The sequence below is a fragment of the Salvelinus alpinus genome, chromosome 30 (assembly GCF_045679555.1).
Source record: "Salvelinus alpinus chromosome 30, SLU_Salpinus.1, whole genome shotgun sequence".
NCBI lineage: Eukaryota > Metazoa > Chordata > Actinopteri > Salmoniformes > Salmonidae > Salvelinus > Salvelinus alpinus.
The window spans coordinates 9,896,888-9,916,824 of record NC_092115.1 but is presented as its reverse complement, the minus strand read 5'-3'; the positions used below and the strand labels follow the sequence as shown (position 1 = coordinate 9,916,824).

The 19,937-nt window shown below is 41.8% G+C and overlaps 1 protein-coding gene across 1 annotated transcript; it reads left to right on the top strand.

The window, feature by feature from the left end:
- On the top strand, positions 1-17,975 carry faim2a (Fas apoptotic inhibitory molecule 2a). The gene is made up of 12 exons (XM_071377393.1): positions 1-469; positions 1,301-1,504; positions 2,225-2,349; positions 6,368-6,432; positions 7,293-7,346; positions 8,878-8,928; positions 9,259-9,298; positions 9,463-9,500; positions 9,654-9,741; positions 10,090-10,185; positions 11,407-11,460; positions 12,723-17,975. The coding sequence occupies exons 2-12, from the start codon at positions 1,333-1,335 to the stop codon at positions 12,867-12,869; spliced, it is 930 nt and encodes a 309-aa protein (XP_071233494.1). The 5' UTR covers positions 1-469; positions 1,301-1,332; the 3' UTR covers positions 12,870-17,975.
- Positions 17,976-19,937: the final 1,962 nt, after the last annotated feature.

Here is a 19,937-nt window from a genome sequence, read left to right as displayed (position 1 = left end):
ATAGTGCGTTCAAAATAACTGGGAACTTGGGGGGAAAAAACTAGCACTGAATGGGAAAAATCGATTTGAATGGTCATCCAACTCGGAATTCCAACTTGGGAACTCGGGCCTCTCTGTAGAGTTCAGACTTTCCGACCTGAAGATCACGGACGTCATGATTTGACCTCTTATTTATTTTTTTTCAAAGCTCCCAGTTGTCATGAACGCACCAATTTCTACCAAAGGATTTTAGAATTTGTGCGCTGTCTCTCATTGCTAGCTGTCAGGTAACCATGACAACGGACGCAGCGACAGGGTCAAAGTTGATTTAAAAAAAATCTGTCTGTGAAACAGATTGTCTACAGACATGTCGATAGACAAAGTCTGAACCAGCCTTTAGGGTAGGGACGTCTCAAGGATCCCGGATTGCATTAAGCTTTCTATGCGCGTTATTATTTGGGTCATTGAGCGATTGGCAACTGTGTAACAGGTAAAATCATTGTTTCATTGACATTTAACTAGTGTACGACAACATGAAATTATTGGATATCTGCAGTCCAGCAATAACATGTAAAAATAACAGACATAATGTTACATGGCTAATAGTACAAAAGTGGATGTGATACTCGTTAGCTAGCAAGCTTACAGCTAGCTACAGTAACTAGCTAGCTAATTTAGCTGTTCCTTCTCGTTTTAGCAACGATGGCAAATAGTGTCAATTGTAACATTACAGATTATGCGTTTTAATGCATTTTTGTGTAATGCTAGCTAATATTTTAGACTTCTATAGAGCCTCGGCTAATAGCTTGCTAGCTAGAGTTGAGTTAGCCACCTGTTGTGTTGCTACGCGCAGAATCAATATTTTCACCTTGTGAGAGCTAGTAAACACTAACGTTAGTAGCTAGCTAACTAGCCAACACATTTTCTCTAAGAACAGCTAGCTACCTCTCATGCCATGGTCTCTCGTGCCATGGTCTCTCGTGCAGGATTTTGTTCCAGCCCCAGTCTAACATACCTGACTAATCAACTTCTCCTCGGTGTTGAATTAAGTGTGTTTATGCAGGGCTGGAGCAAAAGCCTGCAAATGCAGCATTTCTCTGAGAGGAGGATTGGCACCCCTGCCCTACGTTTACCCCTTCAATGTTTGCAGTTCTGAACGGACAGCCAGGAGACGTGCAGCCTAATGGCTATGGAGAGTTTGGTTTCTGACACACTGCTCAGGTCTATCCGGTTCCTTCTGATCTGCAAACGTCGAAAGAGTGCAGTTGAGGGGAAAGAAGTTAAAGATTGTTTAAGTCTCAACGTCCTTTGTCATCCTCAGCTTTTCCCCACACAGACTGCCTCACCTCACCCATGAGTCTACCGGCCGCCCCGCCCAGTTACGCTGAAGCCATGGCAGGGGACAAGGAGCAGACGTACGGTGGAGTGATGGTTGCAATGCCCCCCTACAGTGACAACCTGCCCCCCATGCCCCCTCCATCGGTGCCCATCCACACCAGCTGGGCCTACGTGCACCCCAGTCCCAGTGAGTCAAGGGGCAACATGGTCTACCTCCTTATCTTATAGAAATGGAATTGCTATGTCCTAACTAACCCCTTTTTTGTATGCTGTTTTATAATGTTCTCCCTAATCTCCCTGACCTAGATAGTCTGTGTATGCATTGATATGTAGGCTACGTGTGCCTTTTTAAAATGTTTATGTAGTTCTGTTCTTGAGTTGTTCTTGTCTATTCATGTTCTGTATTATGTAATGTTTCATGTTTTGTGTGGACCCCAGGAAGAGTAGCTGCTGCTTTTGCAACAGCTAATGGGGATCCCAAAAAAATACCAGAATACCTAATCCCGTTTTATGGACACAGATTTTAGCCTTGCTTGTTCATCAGAACTGTCTTGGTATAGTCAGTGCGTGACTGCTGTTATTCCCAAGAGTATTGTCCTTTCATTCCCCCCCCTCTGGGCCCAATTGTATCGCTGCAAAATGATCACGTTAAAAGAGACCAGGTCACAAACTTCAAGTACTTCATTGTACAATGTCCAGAAAATAGCTTTTTAGCCTATACATGTAAAACGAGTGTGGATTTGCAATACAATCTCCAGATCTGTTGCATCCCAACCTTTTCGTTGTTGCAATAAGTTCTGAGCTGATTTTTTATAATGACACGGTCTGTTCTGAAATGAGATGAGCGCCACTTTATTTGCCCAGTTTTCCTCTCCCCTTCTAAATTCTCTTTTTCTGCCTCTGTTAGGCCCGGGCTACACCAACCCCTACACTTCCGACATGTCCTCTCCCTTCTCCGACCCCAGCACCAGCGACAGCTTGGATGGAAGCAACTGGGAGGACAAGAATATCCGACGCATGTTCATTCGCAAGGTGAGAGGTTCTAGTGTCCTTTTTCTTTTGTCAACATCATTTTTTATTGACAAAGGCTCACCGCCATACCACGTTCAAGAGGTGGGGGATGATGTTTTGGTTCGGTTCATGTTAAAATTCTCTGCTGTATGCTATTAATGGTGGTTTGTATAATTTACAGGTGTTTCTGATTACAAGACAATGATCAGAGAAATAAGCCATTCATGGAATAGCCAAGCACTTTGGATCGATCTGCCATCAATTTCTAATAAGTTCTCTGGACAACTTTCTTCCAAACTTCTCTGCGTTGCTTTCCTATATTTACACCTAGTGCTTGATATAATGTTCACCCATGAAAGGATGAATTAATTCAAGGTTTATACAAATGTCCATTCAATAGAAAATGACGTCAGAAAAACAGTAGTCCAAACCCCATGTCTCTGAATAGAAAACTAAATGGGGACTTGGGAGTATGGCTAGATGGTTCACTGTCCTTCTCTCAGCACATATCAAACCTGCAGGCTAAAGTAAAATCTAGACTTGGTTTCCTCTATTGTAATTGCTCCTCTTTCACCCCAGCTGCCAAACTAACCCTGATTCAGATGACCATCCTACCCATGCTAGATTAGTGTCACGAGAATTTTTATCCCAATTGTTGAACTCAACTATCACTCATGCTTTAAATAATTCCCAGAGGTTGTAATGCCCTGGTTAATAAATAATTATTCAAAGACAATAAATCAATCCTTTATTCAGAGAACGTTCTGAAGTCAAAAATGCATACATAGTCATTTTATAACTCTCACCCCCCACCTACGGACACACACACACAGACACACAATTTCTCATTATCTTCTACAAGCCTAGCCATTCCTAACAGTTGCTCCCCCTTACCTAAGTTGGGGAGGCCTCTTTCCTGTTATTTGGTTTCAGAGTTATCACAAGTCGACAGTTCAGTTGGCCTTGAATGTCTCAACTCTACCCAGCTCATATTGCGAATTAGTAACACAATGGTCTAGTCACACACATTATGGAATTATGACTAACACATTTCATACTGAAATCATATGATTTCAGGGTGGAATCCTTTAGTCATTACTTTAAACATATAAATTCCTTTATCACGGAGACTAAATGTATAGATCGGCAGGTAAGGGTGCTCTCGAGCGGCTAGATGTTCTTTACCATTCGGCCATCAGATTTGCCAACAATGCTCCTTATAGGACACATCACTGCACTCTATACTCCTCTGTAAACTGGTCATCTCTGTATACCTGTCTTAAGACCCGCAGGTTGATGCTTATTTACAAAACCCTCTTAGGCCTCACTCCCCCTTATCTGAGATATCTACTACAACACCCGTTCTGCCAGTCACATTCTGTTAAAGGTCCCCAAAGCACACACATCCCTGGGTCGCTCGTCTTTTCAGTTCGCTGCAATTAGTGACTGGAACGAGCTGCAACAAACACTCAAACTGGACAGTTTAATCTCAATCTCTTCATTCAAAGACTCAGTCATAGACACTTACTGACAGTTGTGGCTGCTTTGTATGATGTATTGTTGTTTCTACCTTAATGCCCTTTGTGCTGTTGACTTTGCCCAATAATGTTTGTACCATGTTGTGTTGCTACCATGTTGTTGTCACCTTGTGTTGCTACCATGCTGTGTTGTCATGTTTTGCTGCCTTGTTATGTTGTTGTCTTAGGTCTCTCTTTATGTAGTGTTGTTTCTCTCTTGTTGTGATGTGTGTTTAGTCCTATATTTACAGTGGGGAGAACAAGTATTTGATACACTGCCAATTTTGCAGGTTTTCCTACTTACAAAACATGTAGAGGTCTGTAATTTTTATCATAGGTACACTTCAACTGTGAGAGACGGAATCTAAAACAAAAATCCAGAAAATCACATTGTATGATTTTTAAGTAATTAATTTGCATTTTATTGCATGACATAAGTATTTGATCACCTACCAACCAGTAAGAATTCCGGCTCTCACAGACCTGTTAGTTTTTCTTTAAGAAGCCCTCCTGTTCTCCACTCATTACCTGTATTAACTGCACCTGTTTGAACTCGTTACCTGTAAAAAAGACACCTGTCCACACACTCAATCAAACAGACTCCAACCTCTCCACAATGGCCAAGACCAGAGAGCTGTGTAAGGACATCAGGGATAAAATTGTAGACCTGCACAAGGCTGGGATGGGCTACAGGACAATAGGCAAGCAGCTTGGTGAGAAGGCAACAACTGTTGGCGCAATTATTAGAAAATGGAAGAAGTTCAAGATGACGGTCAATCACCCTCGGTCTGGGGCTCCATGCAAGATCTCACCTCGTGGGGCATCAATGATCATGAGGAAGGTGAGGGATTAGCCCAGAACTACACGGCAGGACCTGGTCAATGACCTGAAGAGAGCTGGGACCACAGTCTCAAAGTAAACCATTAGTAACACACTACGCCGTCATGGATTAAAATCCTGCAGTGCACGCAAGGTCCCCCTGCTCAAGCCAGCGCATGTCCAGGCCCGTCTGAAAATTGCCAATGACCATCTGGATGATCCAGAGGAGGAATGGGAGAAGGTCATGTGGTCTGATGAGACAAAAATAGAGCTTTTTGGTCTAAACTCCACTCGCCGTGTTTGGAGGAAGAAGAAGGATGAGTACAACCCCAAGAACACCATCCCAACCGTGAAGCCTGGACGTGGAAACATCATTCTTTGGGGATGCTTTTCTGCAAAGGGGACAGGACGACTGCACCGTATTGAGGGGAGGATGGATGGGGCCATGTATCGCGAGATCTTGGCCAACAACCTCCTTCCCTCAGTAAAAGCATTGAAGATGGGTCGTGGCTGGGTCTTCCAGCATGACAACAACCCGAAACACACAGCCAGGGCAACTAAGGAGTGGCTCTGTAAGAAGCATCTCAAGGTCCTGGAGTGGCCTAGCCAGTCTCCAGACCTGAACCCAATAGAAAATCTTTGGAGGGAGCTGAAAGTCCGTATTGCCCAGCGACAGCCCCGAAACCTGAAGGATCTGGAGAAGATCTGTATGGAGGAGTGGGCCAAAATCCCTGCTGCAGTGTGTGCAAACCTGGTCAAGAACTACAGGAAACGTATGATCTCTGTAATTGCAAACAAAGGCTTCTGTACCAAATATTAAGTTCTGCTTTTCGGATGTATCAAATACTTATGTCATGCAATAAAATGCAAATTAATTACTTAAAAATCATACAATGTGATTTTCTGGATTTTTGTTTAAGATTCCGCCTCTCACAGTTGAAGTGTACCTATGATAAAAATTACAGACCTCTACATGCTTTGTAAGTAGGAAAACCTGCAAAATTGGCAGTGTATCAAATACTTGTTCTCCCCACTGTATATTGTATTTCTTTTAAAAATGTGTTTTAATCCCAGGCCCGCATCCCCGCAGGATGTCTTTTGGTAGGCCGTCATTGTTCTTAACTGACTTGCCTTGTTTAAATAAAGGTTAAATAAAAATAAATAAAATTGTGACCCATTTAGTCTTTCATTAACTCTGATCCTCATCTGACACTGTCCTATTGTGTTTTTTAACGCTCTTTACATCACTGTCAAAAGACTACCGTCAGAACGTGAAATCATGAGCCCACAGTGAGTGGTATTTCATCAGTACAGCACTAGACGTTACCATAGAAACGTAGATCAATCTGTTCTGGTAGATTGTTTCACACTATGCTATCTTCTATCGTGCCGACCTGAACTAAACTGCGCTGTCACTTTTACATGATCTTCTTCGGCAACTATGTTGGATGGTTACCAGGCCAGTTCAGTGCAGCTTGGTCTGGCTCGGCTCGATTCGCCTCAGTACTGTGTAAAGCCCAATAGTGTTGTCTGTCTTAGTACTGTGTAAAGCCCAATATTGTTTTCTGTCTCAGTACTGTGTAGTTCTCTCAGCTAGCCTCTCAGTACTGTGTAGTTCTCTCAGCTAGCCTCTCAGTACTGTGTAGTTCTCACAGCTGGCCTCTTGTGAGAGACTCTCTAACCGGTCTTATTTCTATCCTCAGGTTTTCTCCATCCTCATGGTCCAACTGTTGGTGACCTTTGGTATCGTGGCTCTCTTCACATTTTGGTGAGGGCCACTAACACGAATCCACACCCCAGAAAACATTTGAGAGCCCAATTTTACAAAGTGTTTTATTTTTTTTGCACTCGCAAACTCTGGTTATTTTCCGAATGTAATAAACCCCAAACACCTTAACATGTGCAAACTTTGCACTTGTACAAACGTGTCATTAGAAAATGCTGTCAAAAATGTATTCTCACCTAATATATACTGAGTGTACAGAACATTAAGAACAGATTCCTAATATTGCATTGCCACCACCTTTGCCCTCAAAACAGCCTCAATTCATCAGGGCATGGACTATACAAGGTGTCGAAAGCATTCCACAGGGATGCTGGCCCATGTTGACTCCAATGCTTCCCACATTTGTGTCAAGTTGGCTGGTTCCTTTGGGTGGTGGACTATTCTTGATACACATGGGAAACTGTTGAGTGTGGAAAAACTCAGCGGCGTTGCAGTTCTTGACACAAACTGGTACGCCTGGCACCTACTACCATAACCCGCTCAAAGGCACAAATGTTTTGTATTGCCCATTCACCCTCTGAATGGCATACATTCTCAATTGTCTCAAGGCTTAAAAATCCTTCTTTAACCTGTCTCCTCCCATTCCTTCATCTACGCTGATTGAAGTGGATTTAACAAGTGACCTCTATAAGGGATCATAGCTTTCACCTGGTCAGTCTGTCATGGAAAGAGCAGGTGTTCATAATGTTTTGTACACTCATTGCATGCTGTGTGCTTCTCACTGGATGGTTTGATAAAGATGAGGCTAAGTAAAAAATATATATACTGTATATATCTGAAGCTGAAAAATGGGTGCCCATCCAAGTTGTTAAAAACTAATGTATTCTCACTCAACTTTACAGTGAACCAGTACGGCAGTTTGTGCAGTACAATCGAATCCTCTACCTTGCCTCATAGTGAGTATCTTCAACTTCATGTGCTGTCTACCAATGCCAAACTGGTCAAATAGACTTAATGCATATCATAAAATGACTTAAAGGTAAGGATGATTCTTCATCCCAATGTTCACCTCGAAGTCGAAGTTGAGTATTTAAAGTTAAGACATTTTCTTACCTTGAAAGCAGCAACTTGTCCATTTATTGTGTAGATCATTGGTCACCAACCGGTCAGTTGCGATCGACGGGTCGATCTTCAAGGCATTCCTAGTCGATCTCCAAACATTTTTTTTTTCTTTTTTTTTTAACGATAAAGCCCTTGCGTTCAATTAAAAAAAAAAAATCATTTCACGCTGTAGGTGCACTTGATTCAGCAGCCCTAGCGCCGGGAAGGCAAAGTGTTTCCATTTTGAACCATTTCATATGTCTGAAGGTAGAACTCGGCCTACCTGGCAGACCCAGAGAGCAAATCAAGTGCACCTATAGGCCTACGTCTGGCCAATCAGATAGCTCAGATCACCGTGCCTGTACAGTTTCCTCACGCCATAGACTATTAAAAAAAAATAAAAGATGCCTCGGACGCTCAGCAGAGTTTATACTTTGAGATTTAAAAACCATTGAAACCATGACTAGAGAGAGACTCAACGAATACAACAGAGAGATGGTGTTTTAATGAGTTAGTTCATGTTTAGGTTGTTATTCAACGCTGTCAATACATTGTTCAACACTTTTTTTTAATAAACCATCGAATGCTCTGTAGCTGCAATGAATGACTATAGCAAAGTGTTCCGTTACACTTGTGTTGTTATTATTAGTGGCTTGTGTCTTATTTAATAGCAAGGAATATTTCACTTTCTCTGGTCATTGGAGTAAACATGAGGTGCATGAGGCAGAAGTAATGCAGTGCGACTTAAGTTTCGCCATCAGCTGCAAGACCATGTCCCCTTTTGTCAGCGGAGGGAGGGAGAGAGGAAGGATGGTGAGATGGGTGAGAGGCCGCCTTACCGCTGCTCCCTCCCCACAGACTGACTAGCAGATGCAGGCCATCAGTCCAGGAAAAAAAAAAAAAAAAAGCCAATTATTACCCTCACTCAGCTGTGCCTCACAAGTAATACAACAAATGATCTATTACCAGTGTGATCATAGACCTACATTTTGTAAATATAATTTCAAAATGGTCTCGGAAGAACAACATTGGCAGGGCAATTCAAGTATAACCAATATGCAGTGATAATGTATTGGGCCTATAGCCTACTGCACAAACCTCATTGCTACAGATCTGTTTTTAATTGGTTAATGTTGCATAGACTTAATGTTCATGTTTAAAAGAAATCTGAGCAGTAGATCCTGCCTTGCATTTTTGACTCAGAAAGGGATCTTAACTCAGAAAAGTTTGGCAACCACTGGTGTTGATCCTTCGGTGAATGTTGTTATTTCGGTGGTAGTGCCACCATTTTAGATGTGGTGTTGTCGTCATTGGATTTAGACGCACTGATATGGCACTCTGAGCCAACCGTCATAACTGCTGACCACATAACTGTTCCTGTTCCAGCATCACCTTCATGGGGGCATACCTGGTGCTAGTGTGCAGCACAAGTGCCCGGTAAGAAGCCAACTTTTTAGTCAATACTACCAGCTTTACTTTTACTATTATTTTTGGATTTCTACCACTTTCTTCACCTTTTATTGTTTTTCTTTACAACATTCTCAATTCATACTTTCATAACTAAAAGATGGAGGCACTTGACTTTAACAATGATCTATTTTTCGTTGATGACTATTTGATTTTTAAATAAATAAATAAATTTTTGAATGAAAGTTGTGTGAAAAGGTTTTATCTGGCTATGCTTCTCAAGTCTTAACTCATGAATTGGTGCTCTGTTCATACTAAAATGTTGTCATTGTATCCCATTGTCTTTTTTTTTTTTTACAGGCGACAGTATCCCACCAACCTCATTCTCTTGGGGATATTTGTAAGTATCAGTCAGAGGTACAGCATCTCTGCTTGATAGTTAGTGGTATGATATTATGACCATTTTACTGACACTGTGGTACTCCAAATGATGTGAGGCGCAATTCATACTATACATACTACTCTGTAATATTTTTGTGTTTGTGATCCTCTTCTTGTCTCCAGACTTTGGCAATGTCTTACATGGCAGGAATGCTGGCTAGGTAAATTGTGTGTGTGAATGTAGACTGTCCACTCTTTTTCTACATGTGTGAAAATGCTGTCTAGCGACTTTTTTTTTGTTGAGTCTATGACTTTGTGTTTGAGTGTGTACCAGAGGTGGTAGTAACTTGGTTATCCTTCCTCTGTGTCCATAGCTACCACAACACTAAAGTGGTGATGCTGTGTGTGGGCATCACCGCCATGGTGTGTCTGTTCATCACGCTCTTCTGTTTCCAGACCAAGGTGAGCTTTTACAAGCAGATGGCTAACAGCACAATCTGTGTTTCTCTTGTCAAGTTAAATCATTCTGTTGTGTGAAAGTAGTGGCATTTTGATCATTTAACTCGGTTGACTTGACGTCATTTTGATCATTTAACTCGGTTGACTGGACGTCATTTTGATCATTTAACTCTGTTGACTGGACGTCATGTTATGCTTAGTTCATCAGAGCAAAACGTTCAGAGCAAAACGTTCAGACATGTAAAAAATAATGAATCATTTCTGCTCTCTTTCAGTACATTTCTATTTGCTATGTTTCCCTGCTGAACGCGGCCCCCTGGTTTTCGGTCTTGTCTTGACGTTGTGTTCCAGGTTGATTTTACGTCGTGTCACGGTCTGCTCTTCTCTCTCATGATGGTGCTGATGGTGACGGGACTGCTGCTCCTCTTCACCGCACCCTTCGGATATGTAAGCAGCACGCCTCTTAAAGCTACAGTCTGTGATAGGTACATTCATTTTTTTGACTTGATTGATTTTATTTATCCATAAAAATAAAATAAAAACATTTAAAAAGGACATGTATTGCACAATATAGTCAGAGACTTATACTCATTGAACATTGAAGGTTCTAAGTCCTAAATGCTTGATGAGCTTCAGGGTAGACACGTTCATTACAGGAAGCACGAGGGTAAAGAACTTTACTGTTTGACCAAATCATTACATTTACATTGAAGTCATTTAGCAGACGCTCTTATCCAGAGCGACTTACAAATTGGAAAGTTCATACATATTCATCCTGGTCCCCCCGTGGGGAATGAACCCACAACCCTGGCGTTGCAAGCGCCATGCTCTACCAACTGAGCCACACGGGACCATTGAGCCACACGGGACCATAAATCATGGTTTTAGCCACCCCCCCCCCTAAAACAAATGTTTTACATTTTGAGTGGGGTGACGATGTAGAATGTGCTCTTTTCTTTTCTAAGTTTATCGGCTCCCAACTTTCCGTCTTTTACGATCCATGATCTTGGCTGTGTCTAACTGATGACAGATTCGGAGCAGGTCAATTTGCTGATGCCTTGTTTGACTTTGAACGTGAGTTTGCATGACCTCGGCTCAGCCTATCAGACAACAGTGCCGGGCCCATCTTGGTAAGGAGGGGGGGGAGCTCATTATAGATTAGTATAACAGAGAAATTGTAAATTTAAAAAGAACAGCCCATGGACCACCGGCCATGTCATTTTTTTTTTTCTCCCATCCCTCAGCTGTTTAACAAAACAGGTGGTGGGGTTGATGTGTTATTTTATCACAGACTGTAGCTTTAAGTCCTTAAGGTTAAGGCTACACAGAGATTTTGTGTCCGTACAAAAATCTGTCCGCTTTTTGTGCGTGTGCAACTCGTCCAAAAGAAGTAGAGATGGGTTGACTGTTGACGGAAAAAATAAACAAACGGTTGAACAGTGTTTCAATGAATATTCTTTTTCATACGTCTCTGTGTGTCCACAGCCTATCCGGAGGGATAATCACGAACTTGGAACTTTCTCACAACTCCACCACTGACCTTTTTTGTGATTTTACCTGAAAGGTCGACAAGAGTTTGTACCTTGTTGGACAGGACCGTTTCCTCTCATTTGTGACTGGCTGTCTCTCTTTATGCTGTGTTTTTCTGACCTCGTTTGTCTTTCACAGATACCTTGGTTGCAGACAGCGTATGCTGGACTGGGTGCCCTTGTCTTCACGTTGGTACTTAATCATCTATCATTGAATCACCACTTAATGAGTGTATGATTGCTGCGGTGTTGGGACAGGTGTCTCTTCTCTTGTAAAATGTCTTTCTGATCTAAATGCAATGAATCACCTGTATAAATATTAGGCTGAATGTACACTATATATATATTTATACAAAAGTATGTGGACACCCCTTCAAATGAGTGGATTAGGCAATTTCAGCCACACCCGTTGCTGACAGGTGTATAAAATCGAGCACACAGCCATGCAATCTCCATGAATCAAATCAAATTGTATAGGTCACATACACATGGTTAGCAGATGTAAATGCGAGTGTTCCGAAAATTCTTGTGCTTCTAGTTCCGACAGTGCAGTAATATCTAACAAGTAATCGAACAAATTCACACAACTACCGTAAACACACAATGTAAGGGGATGGAATAATAATATGCATATATATATTTAGAAAAACATTGGCATTAGAATGGCCTTACTGAAGAGATCAGTGACTTTCAATGTGGCACCGTCATAGGATGCCACCTTTCCAACAAGTCAGTTCATCAAATTTCTGCCCTGCTAGAGCTCGCCCTGGTCAACTGTAAATGCTGTTATTGTGAAGTGGAAACGTCTAGGTGCAACAACGGTTCAGCTGTGAAGTGGTATGCCAGACAAGCTCACAGAACAGGAACGCAGAGCGCTGAAGTGTGCAGTGCGTAAAAAATCATCTGTCCTCGGTTGCAACACTCACTACCGAGTTCCAAACTGCCTCTGGAAACAACGTCAGCACAATAACTGTCCGTCGGGAGCTTCATGAAATGGGTTTCCATGGCCGAGCAGCCACACACAAGCCTAAGATCACCATGCGCAATGCCAAGCTTCGACTGGAGCAGTGGAAACGTGTTCTCTGGAGTGATGAATCATGCTTCACCATCTGGGTTCGGCAGATGCCAGGAGAACGCTACCTGCCCCAATGTCTAGTGCCAACTGTAAAGTTTGGTGAATTATAAATAATGGTCTGGGGCTGTTTTTCATGGTTCGGTCTAGGTCCCTTAGTTCCAACGCCATATTAATGCCCATGATTTTGGAATGAGATGTTCGACGAGCAGGTGTCTACATACTTTTGGTCATGTGGTGTACTTCTAAAAAGCCACATGTGAATGTTAGTGACAACTTAGTGTTCTAGGACCTTGAGTAATGGTCTCTCTCCTTTCTCCCCCATCCCTTGTTCTTTCTCTCTCCTTCTCGCTCTCCCTCTTTCCTCCCCCTCTCTTCTGTAGTTCTTGGCCTTTGACGTGCAGCTGCTGATGGGCAACCGGAGGTACTCCCTGAGTCCGGAGGAGCACGTGTTCGGAGCGATGTGTCTTTACATGGATGTGGTCTACATCTTCTTCTTCCTCCTACAGCTGTTTGGGAGTCAGGAGTGAAGTCACACCACCTTGTAGTCACGTTCAATAGCCCCCCCCCCACCCCCCCCTCGCTGAGTTTACTTTATTGGGATCCCGTTTAGCTACTGCACATGCAGCAGCTACTTTTCCTGGGGTCCACATAAAACGTACAAATACATTAAAGTACAGAGCAGTAAGACAAGAATATAAGATATTACATTAAATTCAGAATAACAATGAAAGAGGTGTGTGTGTGTGTGTGTGTGTGTGTGTGTGTGTGTGTGTGTGTGTGTGTGTGTGTGTGTGTGTGTGTGTGTGTGTGTGTGTGTGTGTGTGTGTGTGTGTGTGTGTGTGTGTGTGTGTGTGTGTGTGTGTGTAAGACACCAAGACACAACAAAAGTACTATTCACACACGTCATATATTCTTATATACAGTAAAGTTAGATTAGCTCTATAGAAAGAGGAGAGGTGATGTTTTTTTAATTTTTTTAAAGCTATACTTGCTTTTTGCCTGAGAAACCTCTGGTGGCAGAGTATTTCGCAATGACATGGCTCTTTACAGAACAGGATAGCCACACCACCTTGTCACGTTCAATAGCCCCCCTTACTCTCTCTGCCTCCTCAAGTGCACACAGCTACTCTGATATCCTTATGCACGTACTTCTGTTTGGTTACGCTCGTACAAGCACACACACATTTGAGAATAGATACAAATACATACCGGCACATATTTGTAATCTGAAGCAAATATACACCCGCAGTACACTCACACACCCACCATATACTAACACACCCACTCTGAGGTATCTTATAAAAGCATAGTTTGCTTATATTTTTCCTCTCCCTGAATGTTGACACACAACTTAATTCAGTTTTTATATATATATATATAATTTGAAGTGTGTGCGTGAGCGACTGCTGGGATGTCAGTTCTGTCTGCACAGGCAGGCTCCTACCTCTAGGGGGCACTTCAGCCCGTGCCAATCTCTGGAGTGTTGCTAGCTTTGGGCCTGTGTAAGGCTGAGAACCAATCTAGGGGAGTGTTGTTGTTCGGCAGTGTAAGGTAAACTGATCTTCAGGGCTGTGGTCAATTTGAATTGAAGGCGGTCAATTCGAATTGTAGGCGGTCAATTCAGAAAGTAAATTTGAATAACAATTTTAAACAATTTTCAATTACTTTTCAATAAACTGAGGAGTAGAAGCTATTTATTTCTAGTGTTTTTTAAATTTCCTGAATTGTCTGCCTTCAATTAAAATTGACCACAGCCCCTGCTGGATCTCAGATCTGCCCTACGTCTCCCATGTTACTCTTAGGACGTGACCAGGCAGTTGACGAATCACAATGAGACAGCAAAAGAATAAGCTGACCAGTGTGCTGTTGGTGGACAATCAGTTTGTTGGGACAGATATGAGAACGGGTTAATTGCAACCACGTTTATTCAGGGTGACTTGTGGTTGACCAGTTAAATGGACACTGGTTGATTCCCCTGGTAGTACTTACACTTTTCTTGTCTTTGTTATATTGGAATATATATATATATATATATATATATATTACAGTTGACAAATCAAACTCATTGCTTTTGTTTAAACAATTACTTTAAACAGTTTCAGTCACTGGTGAGTCCAACAGTATTTCAAGATTACATTTATGCCCTTAAAATCACATTTATAGACATTGACTTTAACCAAGCCCAAATTTGACCCAGATTTAGGCACATGGATTTTCTCATATGGGTCTGTGAAACGTCATCAAGCCAATGAAGTTGAAGGATAAAAGTGATGCTAGTAGTCCTTGGTGCAATAATTTGTCTTTGGCTAGGTTGCGATTCCCTAGCCTCGTATTACCAAACTGATTACCGCTGCGGAATCCGTGTAGCGAAACAGAATGTAAGCTTGCGAGACTTCCGGATGGTTGTACGAGGTTACCGATTCTCTACCCTTCTGTTGTACAACCTTCTGGTGTTCGAGGTTACCGATTCTCTACACTTTTCCAGAAGTGTGCACTCGTTCATCCCGCCTCATGCAATTTAAAAGTATTGGATTGGTGCAACATAGCTGGAGGGTGTTTTCACCGTATTTCTGACACCAGTCCATCCTTTTAAATGGGGGGGGGGGGGGGGGTTGCACACTTTGGAGGAAGGTAAAAAAATTATAATGTAGCTCTTGACTGAGGAATGCTTTTTAGGGGGCAAGTTTCGTTTCTTTGTTACATTTAACTAATTTCCTCTACTTTGAAGTTACGTGCCCGTGTTACGAGGTTGTCAGGGCAGATTTCAAGTTATACTATGCCTTGGACTGAAGTGACAGATTTTTGTTTTTGCTATCAAAGGTGTTTTTAAATAGAGTAGTCGTGTGTCGCTTCAAATATGTATGAACCCAACTCGGATGTAGAACTCGTATAGAGGCATGTTTTGAGGTTGTTTTAGTTAAACTGTGAAGTAAGAGATCTTCGAGAGGTTGGGGTCAGTGTGACATCAGTTGTCATTAGCTGACATTTGACATGTTATACATATGTCAGGGGTGTTCGACATAGGCTTTAAACCGTGTTAGACACGCTTAGAACATTCCACATGTTTTTTTATTATTATTGTTGTTGCATTTATTACCTAGAATAAACAAAAATGTCCTTTTTAGATGACCTGTAGTACACCTTAATTATGGCAAAGGCTGGGCTCGTTCTGTTAGGCTGTATAGGTGCACTGTTTAGTGTAGTCTCTTTTCACAATGAAACTGCCTAGTGCCTACAATATAATTTGCACTAAGTGATCGCTATAGAATCTCCATAACATTTGTAGCACTTTGTGTATTTTAAAAGCCAATTATTTTTAGTGAAAAGTGCAAATCTGGCACATTAACTTTGTATTACTGAACAAAAATATAAACCGGTCCATTTCTACGATTTTACTGATTTACAGCTCAAATAACGAAATCAGTCAATTGTAATAAATAAATTAGGCCCTAATCTATGGATTTCACATGACTGGGCAGGGGTGCAGCCATGAGTGGGCCTGGGAGGGCATAGACTCACCCACTTGGGAGCCAGGCCCAGCCAATCAGAAATGAGTATTTCCCCATAAAAGGGATTTATTACAGACAGAAATAGCCCTCAATTTCATCAACTGTCCGGGTGGCTGATCTCAGACGATCCCGCTGGTGAAGAAGCCGGGAGGTCCTGGGTTGCCGTGGTTACAAGAGGGCTGCGTTTGGCAGGCCCGTTAGACGTACTGCCAAATTGTCTTATGGTAGAGAAATTTACATAACATTTTCTGTCAACAGCTCTGGTGGACATTCCTGGAGTCAGCGTGCCAATTGCACGCTCCCTCAACTTGAGACATCTGTGGCATTGTGTTGTTTGACTAAACTGCACATTTTAGAGTGGCCTTTTTATTGTCCCCAGCACAAGTTGCACCTGTGTAATGATCATGCTGTTTAATCAGCTTCTTGATATGTCACACCTGTCTGGTGGATGGAATATCTTAGCAAAGGAGAAATGCTCACCAACAGGGATGTAAACACATTTGTGCACACAATTTGAAAGAAATAAGCTTTTTGTGTGTATGGAAAATGTCTGGGATCTTTTATTTCAGCTCATGAAACATGGGACCAACACTTTACATGTTGCGTTTTATATTTTCGTTCAGTATAATTAAAGTTGGTCACACCTTTTAATGAATTGCACGTCAAAAAGCCTGCATGATCCTTTGATAAAGCCTTCACAAACATGGCACACATACATCAGGTTTATAAATTATTTACGAACTTGTTTAAAACATGTGTAACTGAAACACCTCACAAGGTGTTACGCCACCTAATAATAGTTTATGGATGATTTATAAAGCATTCATGTCTTGTGACAGAAACGGTGGGACTGCAGACTTTTGGGTGATCCACAATTGTAACATTCAGGTTTAAGCTTATTTTTTAAAGCAAACATTTCTGGGTGGTTGATACCGACTACAATAAATCCTTGATTTTGTTAATATTGACAAAATAAGGAAAGGTTTTTAGAAAACAATGTGTAAATACTTTCTTAATTATGTGAAATAGATATTTATGTGAGTAGTTAAAGTAATTTATTATTTAGCCTACCCTTGTTAAAAAGGAGTTGTATTATTTTACTTATTCTTGTTCACCAGCCAGTCTAGAGGCCTGGTAAGCATGCCTTTTTAAAACCTCATAGGTAAATGTTCATGTACATGTCTAAGTATTACTCCTGTTCCTACTTATTCTTGTATATTACTTGGAATTTTTCATAGATGTCACCAGTTTGAGTAAACCGGTTTAACCATTAATCAAGAGAATGGCGGTAGACTCTTATGTATGAGTAATTGCTCCTGTAAGTTGCTCTGCATCGGAAGCATCTGCTAAATGACTAAAATGTAAATCTATGTATTCTGTATGGTAATACACGTTTGACTCTTTTGATATCATTTTTAATTTTACTTAATTCACTCTGGGTCATAACTCGGATGGATCAATGCTGTTCTTACTACTTTCCCCCCACTAAATTAGTATTATTTTACAAAGAAAATGAAAGACAATATTTGACATTAGTGTGATGCACCAATACTCAATTAGAGTGGGCTGACATGAACCAACAGAACAATGTTGATACATTGTAAAATACTCAACATACTACAACTATTGTTATTATTATGTCCACCAATAGTTAGATTCTGTATGGTACATTTAATCTTTTGACCTTATATTACACTTAAAACATGCACATTTCTAGCCTAGCTATTAAAACCAGACTGACCACTGCTCTCACGTGCAAGGACGGATAATATTGTGTATTTTTCTGTTTCTGTTCTTGGAACAAACCTGCTCAATGGTCTATGCCCCTCCTTTTCTACTGTAACTAGAACAATGGTTCGACCCACAATGTGTCTTCGGGATCATCATCTTCTTTTAAAACTTAAGTGGTGTGATGTACTTGATGTGTGTGCGTAATTTGGTCCCATATTTTGTGCTTCTTGAGTTCGGACCCTAACTCTTGACTAGCCTGCATGCAGTGACAGTGGTTAAGTAGAGCATGACCCTCTTAAATACCTACCGTAAGTTGAAACAAAACAATTTGTTGACAGCTCAATTAGTTTGGAATCCTTCCCTGTTTGTTGAAGTAAAAGATGTTGCTTGAAATATTTGTGTTGTGGGTTTTTTCTTGCTCATGTCCATAAAAAAAAATTATGGAAAATCGTATTACAAATATAACACTTACAAGAACTTGTGAATTCAATAAGGGCTTTTAATACAAAATATCAGAAGCCGTGTCAGTCCGCGGAAAAGACCAACTTCCATAAGCACTGGCTCTGTTCTTATACACATACATCAAATGAGTCCATCCCACATGCAAATGAAGTTCCTTCCCTTAGTCCATCTGCCACCATTATCTTTCAGTTTAAGCTTCCTGCTTGTTCACGCCCATATCTGCTTTCAGTTAGGTTATAATGGTGGCAGGACCCCTTCTTATCCTAAAAATAATATATGTCCATCTATCCTATGGTCCTATGTCTTTGGCCTTCGTACTAATGTTTAGCTTGGTGTGCTCTTTGGTATGTTTGCCCTTATGATCAGCAGACTATGTGTCCCTCTAACATTAGTGTGTCCAGCTGTCCTATGCGCATATGTGTCGCCTTCTCCTCCTGTGGTCTGATGTACAAATTTATATCTGTCCCTATATGTACCATTTACTCCCACACTAGCTAAAGTTAAAGTTGGATTAGCTTTATATAGCCAATATAGTAACCTTTATAGGTCTGTTGAAGAACCACCAGATTCTCTGGATCAACAATGCTGCTTCAACTGAATCTGGCCCGCCACTTACTAGAAACTAGCCCGGGCTCTACCTCAGCTGTCACCACTGCAAGCTAGCTTACATGCTACTGCTAGCACTACCAGCTAGCTGTACGTTTGGACCGGCGCATCAACCAACCCTCAACACGGTACCGGAGGATCTTGGCTGTGTCATTTAACATTCAAACATGGTGTCAGAAGTGGGATAACTAACCACACTTTTCGCAAATTTGAGTCACCTGGTCTCGTTTACCAAACAAATGCTTATTTGAGTAAAATTTCGCCTGAATTGGCCTTTGCTAGAGTGAGTTTGCTAGTTAGCTTCAGTGTTGTTAGCACCGGTTAGACATGGCAGCGAACATTCCCCCTCCCGCCGTTATGAAGCTCAGCGGGGATTGGAGCACGAACTGGGATACGTTTAGAGGTGAATGGGAGGACTATGCGCTAGCAACGGGACTTCTGGAAAAGGACGATGAGGTAGTGATTCAGATGAAGGGAACAACAGCACAGAGGATACATATGCTAGCGAGTGCATAGGGGCAGTGAGGGCAAAAGGACAAAAGTGGTTTGTCACTCTGCTACTTAATAATAAACCACAGCAATACCAGCTAGATACAGGGGCCACATGCAACGTTATGAGCCTTAAAGACAAAAGGAGGCTCGCGCCCAGAGACAAACTCACACAGAGTAGCACCAAGCTGAAACTGTATTCAGGCCAGTTCATGACCTCTTTAGGCCTGTTTGTGACAGAGTTTGTTTTACGTGGCCAGAAACACACCCTTGAGTTTGAAATAGTTGAGGCTAGTCAACAGCCATTACTGTCAGGTTCTACATGCGAGTGCCTCGGGCTTATTAACTTCACCATCCCAGCTGATCTTAACATTATAGATAAAGTCCAGGCTGGGCCCCTGAGCAAGGAGACACTCCTAAGCAAGTATGATGATGTCTTCAACGCACCGGTCGAGTCAGTTCCCGGGGAAGTCCACTTTGAGTTGGACGCAGCAATCCAACCTGTCCAGTGTGCACCCCGCAATGTACCAGTGGCCATGAAAGCAGCTACGAAGGCTCAGCTTGACAAATACGAAGCAGATGGCCACATGATATCCGTCACTGAGCCTACAGACTGGATAAGTAATATGATTATCGTCAAGAAACCAGACAAGCTACGGATATGCATTGATCCTAAACACCTCAACCGGGCTCTGCGACGTTCACATTACATTATGCCCACGTTGGAGGATGTTCTTTACAAGCTCCCAAAGGCCAGAGTCTTCACGCTCGTGGATGCCAGAGATGCCTTCCTGCAGT

Bases quoted from the DNA above. Each gene is read 5' to 3' on its own strand.
- faim2a (XM_071377393.1), top strand. From the start codon at position 1,333: ATGAGTCTACCGGCCGCCCCGCCCAGTTACGCTGAAGCCATGGCAGGG. The intron at 10,186-11,406 runs GTAAGCAGCACG...TGTCTTTCACAG, and splicing joins TCACCGCACCCTTCGGATAT to ATACCTTGGTTGCAGACAGC. The intron at 11,461-12,722 runs GTACTTAATCAT...TCTCTTCTGTAG, and splicing joins GTGCCCTTGTCTTCACGTTG to TTCTTGGCCTTTGACGTGCA.